A 12,500-nucleotide genomic window follows, 5' to 3' on the forward strand; every position below is an offset into this window, starting at 1 on the left:
TAGCTCTTATGTGGCCATGAGAGTAAAGAAAGTACCGTATAGTATTATTATTATAATTATTATTATTATTATTATTATTATTATTATTATTATTATTGTATTGTATCATTCTATTGTTACAAAAGCAGGTGCTAACTTCAATGACGGTAATTTAATGGGACAAACACAGGCAGTCAACTCTAAGGATGTGAGAGCGTGTGACGTCACGTTATTTTGAGACAGCTGTAACGGCCGATTCAACTAATTGAGGAAAAATGTTCCATAAAAAACTTCAAATCGCAATGTTTCTTTTCAAAATCTCATTTTATGGACAGGCAGATAAATAAAGTTCAGATTTACAACTTTGTCCCTGACTCGGGGAAAATCTGCACGTTTTGATTGGTTAATTTGATTTGATCAAATTCAATGGTGCATGACCTCTGTCCACATAATCTGGCAATAACAAAAACCTGAGCAAAGCTTGAAAATCGAGCAGGATTTTGAGGTTGCAGAGCTGTGTAAATTTGATGATTTTTCGCACGATGCTAGTAAAATTATAGACTTTCTACGTGCCCAAAGTTGGGAGGCAAGCGACCATTGGAAGTGGGAGAAATTCAGCTAAATTCTGGAGGCACTCGACCGTGAGTGGTGTTTGAAGTTGCACGCCTTGTCTATTTATATTAGGTGCGGTTACACTCACCATAGTAAATGCCATTTCCCATGGTAAATTATCCCATGGTGCCTCACACTTGGGTTTTAGTATACCGTGTTAACTAGGGGTCACACGTTACGAAGATTACCGAGGTAAAACGAAATCTCACGCAACAATTCATTGGCGGGAAATTTAATCACAACTTCATCAGCATAGCGATTGGCTCTTGTACCTCGGGCATCAAAACACCCTTCCAACTTCCCACGTTAAATGTCATGGGCGCTTCCACTGATCTTTTTGACGTATCCATGGATATTTAACACGGGAAATTTACCTCGGGAAGTGTCGGTCACACTACTAAATACAGTTTCCCGTGGTAAAAAGGCAATTTACCACGGTAAAAGTGCCCCGTGTAACCGCACCTATTGTATGTGACGACCTGTGTGATCTGAAGAGGAAATCGAAGCGTCCCAAAAACCCATCAAATCACTCAGGACAACGCAGAAAATAGTAGGTGAGTGAACTTTATTTATCTGGCTGTCCATAAAATGAGTTTTCAAAAAGAAACATTGTGATTTGAAGTTATTTATGGAACATTTTCCTCGATTAGTTGAATAGGCCGTTACAACTGTCTCAAAATAACGTGACGTCACACTCTCTCGCATCCTTAGGGTTGTCTGCCTGTGGGACAAACATGACTGGTCAGGCAGCCTGTATTATTCGAGTTATTCTCAACCTCCGTGTCGCCAAGTAGGCACCAAGTCAGTGTACATTTTTCGTGACCAAGAAAGTTTTAAAAGTACAAACTTGAAATGGCAGCAACTTAAAAGCATAAAAGCTCAAAAGCTTTGAACACAGATCTCTGTTTGTACGGGTCTAAGGTTTAATATTCTAAGGGGTAGCAACTGGAATAAAACTTTTTTAGAGAGAATATTAGCTTTTGTTGCGAGTAGCTTGGGGGGGGGATGGATCTGCTGGTGTGGCGATGTCACAGAAAAGTACACATAAGCTTAATTCCGTGAACTTTCGTGGAAAGCACACTTTTCTCGTTTGCTAGTCACTTTATATTCTCCTTCTCAAAAAATCTTCGCCTTAATCTCCCCAAGTATGTAAGGAAAAGGAAGAAAACCTCGAAAAACTTAAGAATAAAAGAGCAATCGTGAGTAGACAATATCAAGTCAATTTTCTTATAATGCTGTAAGTTCCACGTGAAAAACTTCTGCAACAAAAGTTAAAGTGTCTCAGAGCAATAGGCTCACCTGCATTGATCGTTGGTAAAAGACTTCTCTTAGCGGCGACTGAAACCCGCCTAATTCCCAGCCGGAGAGCAGAAGAGAGCATTGCGATTACTCCAAAAACTTTCGGGAACTTTCACATTAACTGGGTATTCCTGTTCACCTCCCGTCTTCAAACTTCTGCGGGGTTTTCGCCTATTCACGCATGCGCAATTGTCAACGTAACGTTTTGCCCGTGATGCCCTTGGCGCGGATAGGCTCAAAGTTCAGTCCCGTTCCCAGTTCACTAAGCCCTTGAATGACCTTTGAACAGTCCATAATTCTTGGAGTATTATAAATAATTGCCATTAAATCAATCAAAAGAGCTAGTGACAGCTACAAGAACGTTACCAACAAAATTAATATAAATTCACATCACTCACTCATAATTTTTTCGATCATAATTTTAAAGTTTTTCTTGGTGTTTTTATTTACTATATCAATTTGTGTTTGAAAGAAATGTTTATTTGAAGTGCAAGTTATTAACCAAAGAGTCAAGTGATCCTCCCTCTTATCTGGGCAATTTTAGGCAATGATTTATTCATACATGCCAACTCTCCCGGATAATCCGGGAGTCTCCAGGATACAGAACGAATCTCCCGGTCTCCCGTACGGGTAACTAAATCTCCCGGATAAAAGCGACTTTGAACCTTTACACCACTGTAAGCTAACGTCCTGTCTCCAAATGTACCCTAATCAAAGCAATTTCGGTTTTTTTAAGCTCACCTCGCCGCCACGGTTTATTGAGGCATTTTTTAAGATTAAGCAATCTTTAAAACCTCAAAACCACATGTTTAAGGAAAGTAAACAAACGCGTCCGGTTTCCTGCGAATTTTCCACTTCCGCTGTGGTAACTTTTGCGCGATTGCACGATTCACACTGGTAGTAGATTTTTCTTGTCTCAAAAGAAATAAAAATCAATTTGTCTTCAGAATACTTGGGTCAACTTTAGAAACGTTCCTAATTCTCTGGGCCAACATTGAAAAATCATCGGAAGACTTCGGTTCAACTTTATGTCAATGTAGAAAGTCCTCGGAAGACTTCAGAAATCTTCTTCCTTTTTTCCCGCTGCAAGGCTACGGTGAACATTGGAAGCTCTAAGTCGATTTGAGGGTATGGAGGTCGATTTGATGGGGAGGAGGGGTCATCGCTTTTTTCTTGGGGGGGGGGGGGGGGCGTGGTAGTTCGATGCCGGGGTTTTATAGAAGAAAAATCTCCAGATTTTAGATTTCCAGGGGTTGGCATCTCTGTTTATTGTACATCTCCAGGGCTGCATACATGCCAACTCTCCCACATAATTATCCGGGAGACTCTCCCGGATACGGAATGAATCTCCCGGTCTCCCGTACGGGTCATCAAATCTCCCGGATAAAAACGACTCTGGAGACTTTGCTCCATTGGAGGCTCAAATTGTATCCCCAAGTGGAAAAAATTTGATTTTTACAAACTCGTTTCATTGTTTGTTGATGCATTTCTTCATTACTCTGAACAAAACAAAGCTCTGTTTGTTATCACAGCCATATAAATGATTGATTGATCGGATCTTTCCGTTTAACCAATAAAAATTATCGACATAAGTGCTTTGTTTTCCCGCAAATTTCCTGTTCAAAATAGATTATTCTTGTATTCTGAAGGACTGCTTAGGGGGAAGGGGTAGGTGAGTGCATTTTTTGGGGGAAAGGGGGAATGGGTGAGTTAATAGTGGGGGAGACCAGATGGAAAATATCTCCAGATGTTAGATCTCCAGAGGTTGGCATCCCTGGGGCTGTCAACTCTTCCGGACGGCATGACTATTCCAGGGGTGGGGATAGTGTTTAGGCCTAAGGTTAGCATTGTTGTAAATAAAGGTTTGGGAATAGTCATGCCACTCCCAGATAATCTGGGAGACTCCAAATTTTGGACCGAATCTCCCGATTTCAAGATTACGATCTAAAATTTCATGATTGATTGCAGCAGTTTGTTATTTCTAGTGAGAATCCACTCTCACAACAATCAGTAAAATTTTCTGATACTGTGTTTTTTTTAGTTATAATTTTATTAACATCGCTTATAACAAAATTCAAACGTTTATTTTCGTCATAAACTCAAGTAAACCGTTCTTGCAAGCAATTTGCTATTTATATTGACAGATTAGAATTTGAGGAAATGTTGCAAATTATACCAATGACATCTTTTTCGCAACTTTTTTTACTTTTGCCCAGGTCGTGTGACAGTGTAGTTTCTTTTTGCGTAAAAGGCGCAATACTGTAGGAATTAAGTCATCAGAACTGATGTCACAAGTGTTATGAAGTCATCTATTATCCCATCCCTGTCAATTCCCAATAGTTTGTTGACACTCTTATTTCTGGTAACATTATCAGTGGCGTCTCAGGTTTTATTTATTGTAAGTAGTCACTAGTGTGTACTGTAAACAATATTGCCAATTAATAAAAAATAAAATAAATTTTAAAAATTCTCAAGAGTTGAAGAGTTTGGGGGTTGACAGCCCTGCATCTCTTATAGACACCTGAAAAATAGACCATATCCAGCCTCACTTTCTTTTATAGGCCGGGAAACTAAGCACGTAACTGTAAAATATTTTACAGTTGTGTGCTTAGTTTCCTGGCCTATGAATGAAAGTGAGGCTAGTGTTGACCTTGTTTTGATAAAAAACTCACTGCTTTTCTTAGGCAAACTCTTACTAATTAGCATAACAACATCATCATTAACATAAGAAAAGGAGGGAGGTCTGTATCATAATAAGGTCAACACCAGCCTCACTTTCATTTAAAGGCCAGGTAACTAAGCACACAACTGTAAAGAGGTCTACTCACCCTCGTCACACGGCGGCCATATTGTCCCGGGAGACCAAAAAAGCTTTGTTTTACCACGCCAAGCCTCACCCCTATGGTTTCCACTGCAAGGCTTCGCGTGGTAAAACAAAGCTTTTTTGGTATCCCGCGACAATGTGGCTGCCGTGTGACAAGGGCGAATTGTCAAGGTAAGTGGGAGAATCACTTCACTCTTTCAGGTCATGGGTTTGAGTTGCATTGAAGTCACCTGAATTTTCTACAAGAGACAATCGCTTAAATTGTCCACAGAAGTACAAGGATCACTTCACAGCTCTTTCATTAAAGTGCACCTAACCCCAAAATATTTTTTTCGCTAAAATGAATCTTTGCAACTGCTCGAAACGCATTGCGGCCATTTTTTCATTTTTCTAACAAATCCTGGCATTTTATAGGCTTCGAAAGTTGCGAAAATCCAACCATCTTTTGTTCACGACCGAGTCTGAAGGGGAGTGGGTCTATTCCTGATTTGACGTCACAAACTGATTTACATTGCATTAACTCTTTGTAAAAATGCATGCAAAGTAGATTGTGACGTCAAATCAGGAATAGACCCATTCCCCTTCTGACTCGGTCGTGAACAAAAGATGCTTGGATTTTCGCAACTTTCGAAGCCTATAAAATGCCAGGATTTGTTAGAAAAATGAAAAAATGGCCGCAATGCGTTTCGGGCAGTTGCAAAGATTCATTTTAGCAAAAAAAATATTTTGGGGTTAGGTGCACTTTAATTTGTGTTCTAACTGTCCAGGAATCAATCTTCAATAAAATATTTATTGTTGGGTACTCACTACATAGTTTACACTGTTTTGATTTTCGGAGAAAAGGAATTGGCAACTCAATTCAATTAATTATTGTTCAGTCGAAACTGTTAAAACAGTAAATGTTTCAAATTGTTTAAAATTAATGTTTAACATTTTAAAAACACAACTTGTGTGTTTCTCTCTCAAATCCCCAGAAACGGCATTTCTTAGCTTCCTGATTTCAAAAATTTTTCTCACACCTCCCTTGGGAAACGGGGACTTTGGCCCCTTCACAACCTCCACCCGGTGCTAACATTACTTAACCACATGCTTCAAATCTTATTAAAAGTATACTGCCATGAGATACACTGACTAATAAAACAAGGCATTTTTCTTGAGAACCCAAGGAGCTAATTAGTCCTGAGGAGGGACAATGAGCACCCCATCATTTTGCCTGCATAGCAAGCGTTTCCCTGGGGCACAGAAAAGAACTATTGAGAAGCAGGCATTTTCGATGTTTTGACCGCGCAAAAACCGAACAGAAATGCTTGCTACGCAGGCCACCCATCATTCTTATGCAAGTTTCACACCCCGTCAACATCCCAAACCCTGCAAGGAGAATCTTTCAACTTTACACTTTATTTTCATTTTTTTATTTAAGTTAAAGACACTTCACCTTCTTACATTATAACAAGGTTTCAAGGAAACGTAATGAAACAATAATATTAAAGTGGTACTATGATCAAAAAGTCACGTCATTTTTGTTGTCAGATTTTGAAAGTGTGTTTGCTTAAAACCTGCCTTGCAAAATTTTGAGCTTTTATTTTTATCCAAAGGCTGTTTACTTTGAGTGGAAGTTTTGGATTTCAGTCTGCCATTACTCATATTCAAAACTGACCGACTGAACCTCAGCGGGTTGGATATAGGGAAAAGTGACGTCATTCACTCATTAGCTTAAAATTTCAGCGTGTAAATGCAGTTTATTATGTATGCAAAACATGAGTTTAAAAATCTGAAAGCCCGAAACTCCTGAGCTGAATATTAATTCAGTCATGGTACAAACACATTGCATTTTTAAACTACACATCATAAGTCTTTAACATCATTTTCTCCTTGATCCAGCTCTCTCAAGATTTTAAAGTAAGTAATGGCAGACAATTAAAAAGGAAAATTTCAGTTAAAATAAAAAGGTCTCTTTTTCTAATTAAGGCTTAAAGAACTAGGGCCACTTAGTATTTAGTTAACATAATTTTGAAATCCAAAGAAAAAAGAGATTTGATTTTTTTGATCATAGTACCATTTTAAAAATGATTAAAAAATAAATTGGGTACTTGTTAGAAACACAAGAATATAACCCTCAAATTACTTCTTTATTAAGCTTAACTAGTGCTATTTTATTAAGCTTTATATGTAACTCTTACATTATTGTTCTTAATTTTAATTAATTACTAGGAATAGAGGGTAATTGAGTTCAATTTGGTTGCTTGTGGTTTTGTATAAAAGAAATGCACATTATTTTTAACATGGTAAAAATTGTAACCATAAGCATGTGTTCCAGACACACACACACATATACAAGGTTAACAGTAGATGTGCCCATGTTGAATCAAAAGTGTCTATAGATTTGTTTTGAACTGGTCTTTCATTTAGAATTGCCTTCAGTCTTAATAAGAAGACACTGTTAGCTTTGTTGTAAAAGCAATCTTTAAAAAATATCACATTCAATTTTTTTGGGTCGTCATTCCTTATAGCTCTGTGAATGAAAACAAACATACAAAGGAGGCTGCCCTCAGGGTAAGCATGTACCCTAAAAGGTACCACTAAAGCTCCTGCTGTGGACCTTTTGAGGCTGAGCCCCCCCTCCCCCAGATTTTAACGTCACTTGTGTCTTGGAATACAGACTATTAACGTCACAGTGTCCCCCAATGCAAGTCCTCAAGCAAGCATAAATACCTGCCGTTACCTTATTGTTGCAAATAAGTAGCAAATGCTTTGATGTAATGAGTCACACAACATGTCACACAACAATCCACAAGTAAATTCCCATCAATTGTTGACTCACAGAGCCTTTGATCTCAAAAGGAGGATTCCAAACCATTGTATTCAAGAAGCCCTGCCAGGGAGGGGGGGTCATTTGTCGTGCTGTTGCTACTTTTAGGCCAAGTCGCTTGATGGAATTTACCCTGGAAGAGCCTCATTCAACCACACTGCTGTCACTGCTAGCATGAATATTTGCCCAGAAGGCTGGCAAACTAACACTCAATGCTAGAGTTGTGACATCAAAATAGTGTCTTCCTAAGTTATAGGTCACAGCACTTAAGAATGGCTCTCCGAAGATATAGACTGGTATGTACAAAAAAACAAATGCCAGCACACAGCTGGTGCAAAAGTTATGTGATATGCATAACCATTTAAGGGAGGAATTCGTTATGCTCTTACGATTCCCACACTCGGGAAAACGCAGACTTTTTCTGCGTTGCATACCAACAAACAAAACAAATGATAACATTGCAAAGGTTGTAAACAGATATTTTATCTCTTTCCGACCACAAAGAATTATGAAAGGATGCGAAGGGCAGTTTCCATGTTTCAACAGAGGAACGATTTCTCTGAAACTGCTTACAAACATTGCGCCCAAGCCAACACTTATCCAGCACCAGCTTGCACAAAAAGCCATCTTCCGAATCCTTTCCTGTCCTAATTCTTGTATCTTTGGATTTGTCCCAAAAATAACAACTGCACTGACCGAGCAGAATATCGAAATCAAGTCTTCCACCACAATGAATAATCTGCAAAAGACAGGATTCTTAATGGTCCATAAGAAATTCCCTGGATTTAATGTGTATCCAAAGTAAGGCCAAGGAATCACTAGCAAAAGATGAATAGCAATGTTAAATATATTTGAAGTCAACTGAAGTTTAACCAGATTTCTCAAAGCATAGAGGTTGAACCACTTTTCCTTGCTTTGAAACGCAAACTTCACGTTCATCCAGAAACCAAGAAAAAACATTGAGATAAGTAATAGCTCCATGCATGCACCGGAGATCTTCGATATTTGCCACCTGTTGAGGATCTTCTGAAATGTAAACCGCTGTACCAGTATGATGTTCCTGATATGATTTTCGCTGAAGAGTTAACATTCAGAAACCATTTGAAAGAGTCCTTTCATATCATTTGATAGCCTATGAAGTCTGCGCGGCCGGAATGCGGAAAATAAAAATCTTTGCTTGCTATACGGCTACAACCGATCCACCGTCATGTAAGCTGCGCCCAAAGTCGCGCACGGCTTTTTTGGCGGGAAGTTTCCTACAAGCAGGTGGGGTAACCTACTGCTAGGTTACCCTAGCAGAAGGGTCAAAGATAGCCCGGGTTTACCAGCAAAATTTCAGAGGTAGGGTTAAGCCTAGTTTTCATACGTCGGGAAAATCCCAGACGATCGGGGATTTCGCAGTTTCCCGACCGTCCCAGATTTTGCCGACTAATGAAAACCATAAATCGTAGACATCCCCGATAATCTGCGATGGTCGGGGACGAATCGGGAAAATAGGAAGCGTTTCTATTTTCCCGACGTGTCGCAGACTTTTGCGATCGTCGGCGATCATTCCCGACATATGAAAACTCAAATTTGTACTGTCGGAGACGTCGGCGATGGTTTTACCTCGTTACCAATCCTCGAAATTGCAAGTTTCAAGGTTTGGCGAGCTGTTGGTTTGCCGCACTTTCCATTTATCTGGGACAACCGTTTCGCGATTTGCAGATATGTCGGCAAAATCTGGGACGGTTGGGAAACTGCGAAATCCCCGATCGTCTGGGATTTTCCCGACATATGAAAACTAGGCGTTAACCTACAAGGCAGCTAGGGTTACCCTAGAGCTAGGGTAACTCTAGCACTCACATAGGGTTGCCCTAGCGCCAGGGTAACCTTAGTTGCCTTGTAAACACGTCGATGAAAAAGAGAAGAAATGTATGAGTGCTAGGGGAAACCACTCACTAGGGTTACCCTACCTACTTGTAAACAGGGCCTTAGGAAAACCAGCGGAAATTCTCATTTTTTCAAGCATCTTAGTTTTTCTAAAAAATGTCGGGATAATTGTGATGTTACTTGCTTCAAAATTATTGATAATACTACTTCTTTCTATCGACTAAAAATCAAGGAGAGCTTCCAGATTGAGCGGTTGAAACCCAAACTTAAAAATTGATCATGTCGGTTTAGCATTACACTTATAAACTTTTACCGTTATGTCAGTTGTAGTTTCTATAATACTGTTGGATAGTTTGAATTTTACCTACTTGTAACGAAGATTTAATCTACAGAGAATCATTGTATTGATAGCTGTGATCCTCGCAGTTACGAACGCAATTTTTGCAATTGCGTAAACAAGCCTGAAAAATTCAGGACCTCCTTTCATCGTTGATTCTTTCCTCACGGGAACATTAATTTTAGAACCCACAAATGACCAGCTCCCAACGTCAGTGGTTTCATAGCTCAATTGGTTGGAGCGTTGCACAGGTATCGCGAGGTCACGGGTTCAAACCCCGATCAAGTCCTGAATTTTTCAGGCTTCTTTACGCAATTGCAAAAATTGCGTTCATAACTGCGAGGATCATATCTTCACTTGATTTCATATCCACAGTTTATATATGATCCATTTCATATATAATTTCATCGTTGATTCATTCCTCACGGGAACATTAGAACCCACAAATGACCAGCTCCCAACGTCAGTGGCTTCATAGCTCAGTTGGTTAGAGCGACATGAGCGAGTGATCTTGAACTTGGACCTAAAAAATTTAAAGGACTCGACAAATAAAGAATGAAGTCCATATGAATCAAATTATTGGCAAATATCGTTCATAGAAAACAGCCAAGTTTCGAAACCTAAACACAGTCGACACATTTCGATTTCCGCTCTTTGACAAACGTGTAACTAAGGCATAAATTATTTTCGATCTCTCAGTTAAAGGGACGAATAACAGCATCGAAGCATTTTGGGTAGTTATAAGGATCCTTTAAGAAAGAAAGTAAACAAAAGTCAATGATTTCGTGTGTGCTTTCACAAGACATTTAGCGAAAAAACTCGGTAAAACAACCCAGAAATGTGTGCATAGTGTTAACACTGTTGAAACTGAAGCTGTTTCCCCATAAAATTGTCTTTTCAAAGATAAGCGTCCAAGCGTCGATGTCAATGCGCCACTTAGAGGCCGCGTAGTGTGTACCTGGTGATCAGCCTGGCGGTTGCAATCATGTTTGTTCCATTCAACTTGATCGTTAAGCTTTAGGTATTGGGTAACGATTGTTCCTTTTGGAGATCTGAGATCTCAGTAGTTATTTCAAGTTTGGCGTTCTTTTCAGCAGCCTCTGTAACAAGCCTTGTTGCTGTTTCTTTGAAGCGGATGCACGCAACGTTTCGTCCATTCAAGCATCGCCTCATAAAAAAGAGGGTGTTTGGAGCAGCTGTTACGGGTGTTTGGTTTACAGCTCCCCTGTATACAGCCATCGCTTTTTCAGCACATCGCTTAGATATCACTTTTTTCTTTCCCCTGCAAGATGCATACGCCTTGTCCCTAATTGGTTATCTTTCTATTATCGTTCTTTCTTACTCGTCCATCGTTATTGAACTTTACTGTGGAACTCATCCTCAGCATCAATGTGCCATCAATAGAGAAAGAAAACTGACCAAGACACTGTTCATTTTAACAATTGTATCGGTAATACTATTGCTGTCCATTGGAATTCTCCATATTGTTCTTACGTTTCTTCAGGCGAATGGTTACAAACCATTTCTCATCAAACAAGGTTCCATTTAACATATTCCCTATATTGCTTATTTTACTCAAACTCTCTCATAAATCCATTGTTATATGCATTTAAAATGCCACAGTTCAAAAGGCGCGTCGCACTCTAATTAAACTCTTTCCAAGAATTAAACGCAAATTTGTCCAACTGAAAAATAAAAGAAAAATAGTAAAACTTCCAGCCTCTCAGGCAGTATTCCAAATATCTAAAAATATACTCTTTGTTATTTTGTATCCAAATTCCGTTATTTTATCGAAACAACCGCATTCTTTTGGCTCTAAGTCATCTTGGATAAATTTAGGAAATGTAATTTCTGACGATTGAATGACTGAATGAATTAGTCAAAAATTCATATTCTCACGCTCGCGGGGTGTCACGGGACTAGTTAACGGTATTTAACAGTTTTGGCAGGAGACTTAAGACATTCTAGGTCATACAGCCTCCCTGTCTATTTACTTTTTTATGATGTGCTGCTGCATTAGACGGGAAATACGTTTCCACATGTTTTTTGGCCAAGTCTAAAGGGTGGTTTTTGTTAGTGGTTTTTCGTATCTAGCGTAGCACAACTTCTCTGATAATATTTAACTTTAGTAGTATAGTAGGGTTGTTTTGCATTTGTAGTAGGATTGTCTTGCATTTATAGTAGGATTGTCTTGCATTTGTAGAAGGAGTGTCTTGCTTTTTTTTCGGCTGACTGACACATCCTAAATAATCTTTCACTCGAATCGTCGTAGTGTAGTCAGAATAAACCCTTTGCTCCATCAAGCACCTGAAGAGGGAAGCGAAACATTATTATTATTATTATTATTATTATTATTATTATTATTATTATTATTATTATTATCATCATTATTATTATTTTTATGTTACTGACGACATAAGAAACGACAAGAACAAATATAAGGTAAATTACGTTTATGTTTAAATTTATTGATGCACGTTTGTTTCGACAAGTGTTCTTAACGATGGGTTAAGACAAAAACACTTTCCTTGCAGCTGGAGTCTGGAGAGAAAGTCATCAACGAATATTAATTTAAACATAGCTTCTATTTTGTCTCTTAAGGTGAAACAGCACAATATATTAGTCAGTTGCTGATTTCACAATTCACTTTAGCAATTTTTTCGAAGAGACTTGAATTCTCAGGTCTTTTTTAAGGAAAAATAGTTTTCACCTCTGCGAGCAAGCTAGTTGTCTTGGTAATGCATTGATCACATGACATTTGAATTTTG

The 12,500-nt window shown here is 38.8% G+C and overlaps 3 protein-coding genes across 3 annotated transcripts in view; 1 reads left to right on the forward strand and 2 right to left on the reverse strand.

Annotated features, from left to right (window-relative positions):
- Positions 1 to 2,054, reverse strand: part of LOC137975053 (trifunctional enzyme subunit alpha, mitochondrial-like) — a 43,713-nt gene extending 41,659 nt beyond the window's left edge. The window contains exon 1 of the mRNA XM_068822090.1: positions 1,891 to 2,054. Coding sequence (XP_068678191.1) covers positions 1,891 to 1,972 — 82 coding nt within the window. The 5' untranslated portion in view covers positions 1,973 to 2,054. The remainder of the gene's footprint in view (positions 1 to 1,890) is intronic.
- LOC137975130 (melanocortin receptor 5-like) overlaps positions 1 to 12,500 on the forward strand; it is a 387,070-nt gene that overhangs the window by 181,550 nt on the left and 193,020 nt on the right. The gene's annotated exons all lie outside the window — the stretch shown is intronic.
- On the reverse strand, positions 5,738 to 8,700 carry LOC137975287 (uncharacterized). The gene has a single exon (XM_068822382.1). It carries the CDS (start codon positions 8,502 to 8,504, stop codon positions 7,668 to 7,670), a length of 837 nt encoding a protein of 278 aa, XP_068678483.1. The 5' UTR covers positions 8,505 to 8,700; the 3' UTR covers positions 5,738 to 7,667.

This window comes from Montipora foliosa, chromosome 11 (genome assembly GCF_036669935.1).
Source record: "Montipora foliosa isolate CH-2021 chromosome 11, ASM3666993v2, whole genome shotgun sequence".
In the NCBI taxonomy this organism is placed as follows: domain Eukaryota; kingdom Metazoa; phylum Cnidaria; class Anthozoa; order Scleractinia; family Acroporidae; genus Montipora; species Montipora foliosa.

Excerpts from the sequence above, each read along its gene's own strand:
- LOC137975287 (XM_068822382.1), bottom strand. The coding sequence starts at position 8,504 with ATGGAGCTATTACTTATCTCAATGTTTTTTCTTGGTTTCTGGATGAAC.